General features: G+C 39.9%; 1 protein-coding gene across 1 annotated transcript in view; it reads left to right on the top strand.

Annotated features, from left to right (window-relative positions):
* Positions 1-324: 324 nt before the first annotated feature.
* Positions 325-9892, top strand: part of ANKFN1 (ankyrin-repeat and fibronectin type III domain containing 1) — a 60836-nt gene continuing 51268 nt past the window's right edge. Inside the window, 4 exon segments of the mRNA XM_008940912.1 lie at positions 325-330; positions 1270-1412; positions 2942-3076; positions 9060-9261. Of these exon segments, the coding sequence (XP_008939160.1) occupies positions 325-330; positions 1270-1412; positions 2942-3076; positions 9060-9261 (486 nt within the window).

Genomic DNA, 9892 nt, shown 5'->3' with positions numbered 1-9892 from the left:
GCGGAACGGCACCGGCTGCCCCGGGAGCCGCGCAGAGCAGCGCCCTGGGCAGGAGCACGGCCTCCTCGGCCCAGCAGGGCCACCGGTGTCCAGGGGCAACAAAGAGACTGCTAAACGGAGTTCATGGCCAATATAATGCACTGCTTGGCAGCTAAAAATATCCGTGGTGTATAATGCCTAGAACAATACAGGATAAATGTTTTGTCAGCTACTCCGCCAGCTTGGGTGGCCTCTTTAAATGAAACGTACCCCTGAATGTACATCTTCACAAAAATATGCTGCTTTAGCAATAGTAATAACAGCAGCTTGTGGAGTCAGCTCATGATGCAGGTAGGTAAACACAGAGTGATCAAACATGGAATGAAATGCTGTTGCAATAGGTTAAGTAAGTAGTGTAAGTACAGAAAAGAAAATATTCTTTTCAACTAGTAAGTACAAAATGTAGGCAAGTGATATAATAAATGGCTGACATCTTTGAGCCATCTAATGGAATCATCAAAGGCTAAAACCATACAGGCTTCTGCATAAGATCAGACTAACAGATCTGCTTGCATGTGTTTTATCATAAACCAAGGTTTTTGGTTTCTCTAGGTCTTTGAGTCTTCTCCTTTTCCAGAACTACATGTAGGTGCCTCTCACAATTATTTACACACATTCATTCATCACTTTTAGGGATTCATTTCATGCTTTTTCATTTGGTAAATTTATGATTACTTCTCTTACCTTACTGAATGTTGATTTATGTCTTCTGGATTTTGAACAGAGTAAAACTCATATGACAGGAACATTAGAAATAGGTTTACTTTATACAAACAAACTTTCACAGAACCAGGCTGGGCAAGACAGTATCTTGTCTTTTACTATTCTACAAAATAATGTTTGGATAGCAATAGAGAAGTACTAAGCATTATAAAAATTGCAATGGCAGCTGCAAAAGGACAACTTTCCACCAAGCTAAAGGGAGAAAGCAAAGGAGAGAAGAGGGAGTATTGACCCACAATAAGAAATTACTAGAAAATGTTTAAGAATAGACCAGTTTTAGTAAACTCATCTAAGCTTTTTGCCCTGAAAACAGCTGGAAGTTCAGAATTCCCTCATAAATGAGTTCAATAGATGGGGTCTATATAGACTAAAAAAAAACTTGATCAGGGATTTGGACTCAGAAGAATCATCCCCATTCAGCACAGCACTGAAAAGGGAATTTTTACGCTTACCTTTAATTTTAACTCATTTAGACACTTTCAATTTTCAGCTTGCTTTTTTTTCCAGATAGTTATCCCAGTGTTAGAGAGGTATTTGGTGGTTTTCGAAAGCTTTCCAATCTTCCTCCTGTTGGCAAGGAGCAGTGACCTCAGTCAGCTGTCCTGCAGCCTTCTGACTAATGATCCTCAGGAGCAGCAGAACAACAGAGGGTAATCTGCACACGTCCAGCCTGTGACTTTCATGGGGCAGGAGAAGGAACACTGTGCAGGGCGTATTGTCACAGTGCTTTGTAGTTCTCTGCTGCAGCAAAACCTGCAGTTGCATTTTATATTCTTGTTATGTCTTTGAAATATATACACATGCATGTTTACATACACACACATAGATGTGCATGCATATGTGTGTATAGAAAATCTCTCAAAAAATGCTTTGGTCTATACTCAGATTGATTTTAAAAGAATAGAATAAGTACAAGTCCCATGAAACACAAATGTTTGGCCTAGGAGTATATTTTAGCTTCAGCTACTTTGGTAAAAGAACACTGTTTGGAATGAGGTTCAGGACTCTTACCTGAGTTTTGAAGGGCAGGAGAATCAGACTCACCACCAGATTTTGGGAGGTTTCCAACATTTTCCAAAAATCAAGCATCATGTCTGAATAAAGCCAGTGAATTTTTTTTTTCAGAAGATTGTAACTGTACCTCGGGTATCTCTTTAAGAACAATTTAAAATACATTTTCTCTAGATATTAATAATCATTGGCTACAACAGACCCAGGAATTAGTGTGGTTTAATTCTTTTCTATTGCCAGATGTTATCCAGGAGTGTTCTGCTTACATGAACTTAACCCAGTGGACCATCTTTGTCCATCATTGTTGTTTATCTTTGTTTATCGCCTATGCTATTTTCAGAATTCTAAGCTTGTGTATGATTATTCCATATTCTGACTTTGAAACGTCTCTGCGGGGTTTTGTGGTATCCAACATTTGAATTTTTTGCCCTATAGTTAAATATATGTATATATTTTGAAATGCCACTGTTCTACTGGTTTGGAAGCTCTTAATGCAGACATTACAGGAGCTGTTTTAGCTGAAACATAGACATCAATAAGATATGGTTTTCTTATTCATTTACTAATTCTTTTTAAGCATAACCTGTTCAGGCTGGGAGCTTTCCACTGATCTTGCCCATGTCCCATCGCTAGGGCTCGGGCTGCTGCTTTGTTGCTAGGCTTGCAGCCAGCTGTAGTGACAGCGTGCGGGAAGGAAGGAGAAACAATACATCACATGCAACATGCATTACTGGACAGAGTGTAGGACTGTGATTCTGTCCCCCCCTTTTGTTGGTTTAACATAAAACTAACTGCTTTAAGATGGCTGCTTTAGTGTCTTTTTGCTCATACTTCATGGCAAATTAATGACAATCACAGTTTTGTTTATTCTGGCAGTTATTATTTTTTCTACTTGCATGCTGTGCTGCTGATCAGTTTTAAGGGATACAACAAGCTAAAAGCATACAGATGTCATGGCATCTTTGACTACAGAGGCAAGAGCTTCATTTATTAATCATTTATATAGCTGCACAGGTAACTAGTATAGAGTTAAGGCACCCAACATTTTACCTGTCATACATACAATACTATTTGCTTTAAATACTGGTTTGTTCTGAGATCTTATCAGTGATCTTGGACTTCAGTAATTGCTAGTAATATGCCTTTTCATATCTGATCATTCATGCAGTATAAGGAAGAGATTTACTCATTCTGGCCAGAGGCTGAAGCAGCAGAGACAGCAAAGCCAATGTGATTCATTGAATGAAGACAGTGGACAATTACCAGCCACTTGTTCACCTTTTGCCTTGGATAGCCTGAGCTGGTAAGTCAAATTTAACTCTTCAATGCATGTATGCTTAATTATTACTTTCAAGTATAAAATTACTTCTTAAGCATATTTAAGAACATGTGTAGCATTGAGTGGTTTCTTGGCTGTTGTGTTTTCCTAAAATCTGAAGTTAATGCTTTTACAGCTATGCTGTGTTCTGCTGTCCCTATAGGCAGTGCACCTGTCTATATAGTGCTGCATGTATGTGCCACATAGAGCAGACAATGATTTAGATATTTTTCTTCTCTCTCTCTGCAATGTGTTTTTGAAATGACCTGAATATTATGTCAGTATTTGCCAATCAAAAAAGAAGGGGGAAATAAAGCTTTTATAAGGCTAATTAATTTCTATTTATTTGTATTTGACTTTTAAAGCACCCTGCTGTTGAGGAATAAAATGGTTACTTCAGTGCTTAAAAGTGCAAATAGAAATCTTATCACAAAGATTAAGCTACAGTATGTGCAGCATGAAATGAAATGTGTGTTGGGAGATTTCAGCAACTGGTGTGTTACGTGCTGTAGTAAGGTGATAGTAACACAAACAAGACTGGCTTGGTGGTTGTGCCCAGGGTAGTGCAGTGACTGTTCCCACAGAGAACTGCCAAAAGACTTTCGGTTTGTGGGTTTTTATCCTTGGAAATGCAAACTACTGTTAATTAGGACTAGTTATAAGGGGAGCTGCTGTTGTTATTCTGTCTAGTTCTGCCTTTTGTTGAGAAACCTTGTACCTGCTGCTTGTTGTAGTTCTGGACGTGCTGGGAGAATGCTCGTTAGTCAGATCACACAGGGCCGCTCCGAACCACATTGAAATTATCATTATGATCTCATTCTGACCTATGCTATCTATGTGCAGAGGCTTCCACAGGCAAAAACCTCAAATGGGTCAGTCTGGACATCACAGGTTTCTAAACTGTTAGTCTTTGGTGTACTGTAACAGTTTTAGTTGTGACTGCCATCCTCAGGCTAAGGGCACCTTGGTTGGGGGGTTTGTTATTCCATTCAAGACAGTGCACATTTCAGTTTCACCTGATCACTGAGGTGAGGACATGGTTGTAAACAACCCAAAATGAATGACTGTAAAAAATGAGCCTAAAACTGCTTTTACAAAATAGTTTGCCTGTAAAAATAAAATGCCAACATCCAATAAAACCCAGTAAGTTTTCAAGCACAGAATCATGTGAATTGAACTGTGTGTTGTCCTTATTTCTTGTTGTACACATTTGCATGCTTCCAGTCACTCGTGATGCATTGATTCTGTGTGGATAGCTAAGATGCCATCTGTTGTATTGTTGAATAGCTGCAACTTTTACAGCGCTTCCTTAGCTTCTCTATAGACTTACCTGCTCTTGATTTCAGAGAAACTTTCATGAGATTATGAAAGATTCTGTCCTCTTCTTACACGTGGGGATCTGCTCTGGCTGTGTAGTGAAAAAGCTTCCATGCATAATATGGACATCCTATTGTTACTGTCCTTGCAAGTCATCATTTAGACCACTAGTAACACACTATTGTTTTATTTCTGAATGTATAAATCCTGTTTCATTGACCAGATCAAGGTGGGTCCAGCCACCCCTAGGAATCGTGATAGCTGGAGTCAAACTGTATTTAGGTACATACAATATGAACCCGTGCCACGGGGAACAGGCCTGAGCAGACTTGGTATCAAACTGCTGCTGGGCTTTTCCGCATTGGAGACATAGGCTAGCAGCCCAATGATACCTAAATTTCCTTTGGTCCTGACACTACAGGAGCATCCTAGATTGGTCTAACATACTTAGAGAACCTAGTTTCTTTTTAAAGTGTAGATACTGAAGCAGAGAGAACTGACTTGCAAACTGAATTTTGATGTGTGTGTAGAACACCTCTACCAAACCCTCAGATTTCCTGGAAAAAATGTTAAAAAAATGAGAGGTGCTTCTTCTTTACTTACTCAGGTTACTGTGTCCTAAGAAAAGAAAATTGCTTCCAAGCTATTTTCTGTACAAAAAAAATTGGATTCTGAAAATTGTTTCTCTGCTTCTCAAGAAAAGCTTGAATTTGATAACTTTCAAGACATTCTGTGAAAGACATTTGGGCAACAGAATTTAAGGAGACGGATACAAATACACTTCCTGCATTAATAAAGGCTGGAGAAGAGACTGGGTTTTTTAGGAATCAGGATAGCAAAATTCCTTTTTAAGTAACTATTTTAATCCTCAAGAGCATTGGCACAATACTAACCCTATGAACTAGAAGCATTACAGCTTCTATAAGCATGACTTTAAATATAAATAAGTGCCTCTTCACATTAACACCAAAAATTTCCAGCCAAGATCAGCTCTTCTTTAGTGGCTGTCCTCTCCACAGATAACTTAGGGACAAGCTGGTAGTTTGTTGGTGGGATGGAGGGAGGACTTCATCAGCCTCGGGAGGACTGATAAAGGCATAAGCCATGATAGCTTTAAGAACACCTATTCCTTTTTGGTTTTAATAATACCACAATATGAGAAGACCTACTAATTACTTATGCCTAAGTTATTTAATGTAAACTTATTAATGTCTACACAGCTTCTCAGTAAGTTTCCCTGTTGGTATACAGGCTTACTGGAGCTTGGAGTCTCTCCATAGCGTAATGTTGTGCTGCTCAGAGGGGCTGAGCCTGTTGGTTTTCTTATAAAAAACATAATCCTCAGGCAAACACCATGGAACATGCTAAGCTCTAAGGTACCTTTGAATTAAGTATTAGATGAGTCTACCGTTCTGTTTTGTCCTTGTCTTGATGATATTTAGGCTTGTGTGGTGAATGCAAATGGTTCTGTCTCTCTAGAGCTTACTAATAACCGTGTGGTATTTGGTATTCAGTGACTGTACTCTTGGAACCAAATGATTTAGGGAAATGGAAACTTGCTTTACAAATATGCCTATGACATTTATTGGCCTATTTTTTTCCGCCATCTGGGACTGTTTCTTGACCCATACTTTATCAATGAAGAAATTCTTGAAAATGGAGGTAAGAGGAGAAATTTATGTGGGATAATCTGTAGCTCTATATCACAGAATCACAGAATGGTGGAGGTTGGAAGGAACCTCTGGAGACCATCTAGTCCAACCCTGCTGCTAAAGCAGGTTCACCAAGGCAGGATGCACGGGCATTCAGGCAAGTTTTGAATATCTCCACTACTAATAAAAGCTGTAGAAGTGTTACTCTAAGAAATCAATTTTTTTATTGTATTTGGTAAATCTCTGAGTTTCTTTAAAATACTAATAACATGGAACAGTGGAAGATGGGTAATCAGCTTTGGGGATAATTGGCTATTTCTTAAGCTTATTTTTAATAAAAATCTGAAAATAAACTGAACTGCTGAAGCTATGCTAAATGGAGACAGATGTGAATGCAATCTTTTGACCATCTTGACAAGAATTTTATTTCATGTTTATACTCCCAAATGGTTCCACAGATACATCTCTAAAACAAAAGGCTGTCTTCTAAGTTTGTCCAATATTAAAACCCAACACTTACCAGCAACTTCCATACAGTAAAGCCTCACCCACGCTGATTCCAGCACATGGTTCCAAATAGTTCTGGTGTGTCTGGAACATTTGTGAGTTGGCATTGGTGGTCATAATTTTAGTGTTATGCTCTAGTCTGACATTAACAAGCAACTTCTCGTGACAGAAACTTTGATTAAATATATTTTGCTACATTCCTTGGTTTCCACTCAGCCTTTCTATCTAGTCTGTGCAAGCTTGCTGTTTGGGGCAGAGAATAAAATGCTCTATTTGAAGAGACAGTGATTTCAGTTAGCCCTTGTAGGCACTGCTGAAATTCGTGTAATAATTAAAAGGCAGGATGGATTGTTTGTGTGAGCCTCACTTTCCTTGAACTTACAGAATAATGATAAAGAAGTCCAAAATCATTGTAGTGCTATCACTCCCGGAGTCCCAGAGAGCTCATTTCTTATCATTTCCACTCTTGCATGTTCATTTCAGGGATTCAGCTCACATAATTCCCTCCTTCTGATCACACACAGTGTTGTTCTAATTTAACAAAGTCTTTTTGTCACATATGACAATTATATTGATTCTGTCTCTCTTCATTCAGACACTTGTTCTTTCCTCCATACCCTGTGATCTTGACAATATGTGAGATTACTTATAATCAGCACAAACCTTTGTGCTCAGGATGTCTGCTTCATCACAATTTATACATGAGAAAGGAAGATGTAGACAGCTTATGAGACCTGGGTGGTGTCTTTCATCTTAGGGACCAATTCATGTCAATGAGCAGCCTCAACAGCAGTGTGAGTGTTTAGTAAAGAATGCTTTTATGACTGTAAATAGTTATTAGGGTCTGGTCCTGCAGTTTGATTTCCTTAGATGCAGGCTGAGACCATAAGAACAGAAAGTTACAGGATTTGTATCACAGTACAAAGAATGTAAGGCTTATTTCCAGGAAAAGATCATCTGAAAGGGTAGCCAGATTTACTGGTACAACTGTGAGGTCTTCTAGAGAGACATTCTGTCTTATAAATGTGTACACACTCCTGGCAGGGAAAAAGGAAATGTGAAGAAATTGTGTGTTTTCATCACCTTTTCACTTACAGAGATCCCTGGGGATAGTTTCCTGTGCTTGCAGTTGGGTCAAATCTGATTCTTAGTTTCCCTTCAGAAAGGCAAAACTATTCCCACATAAAGTATTTCCAGAGAATTAAATAGTAATTCATTTTTTCCTAATATGGAAAAATTACTGTAATCAGAGAGCACAGAAAGTATTTTTTAATTATGAGATAATATGGAAATCCGATTAGGCTAGGCAGTCTTAGAGAGAGGAGACAGTCCTTCTTGGAAGAGTTTGTAGTCTGCATGGACAGGGCAAACACAGAGCAGGATAAAGTTATACATTAGATAGACAAAGCCAGTGCCTAACCACTAACTGAGGGAAGAAACTACTCAGTATGAAAGTGTGAACAGCAACAGTTAGAATCATGAGTTATTTTAACTGTAAAACATAGAGTCTGAGTTCTTTGTTTTCAGTAACCTGGACACTAGCTGGCCATACATAGTTTAAACTAAGGAAGCATACATGCCTCACTATGCCTACCACAGGGTGTGAGTGGATTTTCTGTGCTTCAGCTGTTATTTGCTAAAACATAATGCCTTAGGAGTCTTGGTCACAGAGCAGGTTCCCTTCCTGCCAAATGCTCCTCAAAACTCTAGCAGAAGAATATTCTCTGTAGCAATGGACTTTCATTTGGATGATGTCAGCATTTGATGCAAATTAAATATGTTTATACATTAATTCTGTAGTAGCTTGCGATAGGTTCAGAGGTGAAAAAGTATTTTGGATCAAGCCATACTTCCCAAGCAGAGAATTGCTGCTTTTGATTAATCCACCTACCCGAGTGAAAAAGTCACATGCTTTTGGAGCACACAGTTTGGTAGCAGACAGTAGCATGGGAAATAAAGCACGTCTTGCCACAGTTGTGCTCGTGTCAAACTTAAGTCATTTGACCAGTTAAAAAGTTCAGTCCTGCATCGTGTGCTATTATGTTAGATATGTTTTTCCTCTGAATTGCTCCAGTTTTGTTTTAAGAAACCAGTGTGCTGACAAAATGCAGACTGTGTACGTTATCCAAATTGTATGGTGACATTTACATTTGGCTGTCATTTTTTCTAACTTCTGTATTAGCAGAACTCACTCTGTCGAGAGCCCCTTTCCCTCATTAAATGAACCCCCTTCTCCTCATACGTATTAGCAAATAGCCCTGAAGTGGTCTGCTTTATTTTTCCACCCTTAATTCTCCATCCCAATAGATATCCATGGGACTAATTCCATAAAGAGCAATTTGCCATGAAAACGGTCTCAAAACATGGTTCTGAGTATTCAAAAAAAGTGATTTTTGCCATAGAAGTCTTGCAATGTGTGTTTCAATGAAACAGTCTAATCCACCATGTCAGTTTAGCAAAACCTTGTTAACCAGCTGTTGTTTTTCTTCTAGAAACTACTCGCTGAAAATGACGCAGCAAATGCATAACTTGAGTCTCCTGCAGACTAAAAAGCACAGCTTGCCATCCTCTCCAAACGCTGCCAAGCGGCTCTACCGGAACCTCTCTGAGAAGCTGAAGGGCAGTCACACGTCCTTTGACGAAGCCTATTTCAGAGCTCGCTCTGACCGGCTCAGCCTCCGTAAGACCTCAATGGTAACAACTGCATATTTATCCCATTGCCAATTCACTGTCCTATTAATCTCCTGAAATGCTGGGGTTTGAACCCCAAGCCCCGAATCAAGGTTGACATATGGGTGATTCCCACAGCCCTTCATCCAGAGGGGGTGAGTTTGCCTTATAGCTTCCCCCCAGGGTGCGGCCGGCCCTGCAGGGAGAGCCAGAAGGGAAATGAGCCCCAGGGGTCCCACATTGAGCTGACAAAGGTCAGGTGTCTGCTTGGGGATAAAAGCTGGGACCACTGGCAGGGAGTCAGGAGTGTCTGTCTGTGGAGTGCACTCCACAGAGCTTCCTGGTTCAGGGCAGACCTCCTGACTCCCTGGAGCTGGGCCCTGGTCTGTTTAGACCTTTGTGAACGCGGGCAGATCGGGTGAGAGTTGCCATGTGGGCACCTTTCTCTTATACCTTTAACTTGGTGATCTGGCTGTTTCCCATGCCAACTATGGGCAACCTCGGTTCTCTGTTTGTACCACCTGTTGTGGGCCGAGTTATGTCTTTTGTGGCATCGTTGGGGGTGGCATCAATTATGTACCAGCTGATTGACTTGTTTGCACCCCCAGCAGTCATTCATGTCACGATGTTTTTGCTTACAATACAGCCTGTGTAT

Source organism: Merops nubicus, unplaced genomic scaffold (genome assembly GCF_000691845.1).
Source record: "Merops nubicus isolate BGI_N331 unplaced genomic scaffold, ASM69184v1 scaffold14565, whole genome shotgun sequence".
Lineage (NCBI taxonomy): Eukaryota > Metazoa > Chordata > Aves > Coraciiformes > Meropidae > Merops > Merops nubicus.
Note: the sequence above shows the minus strand (reverse complement) of the source record. Positions and strands in the feature narration are given on the sequence as shown.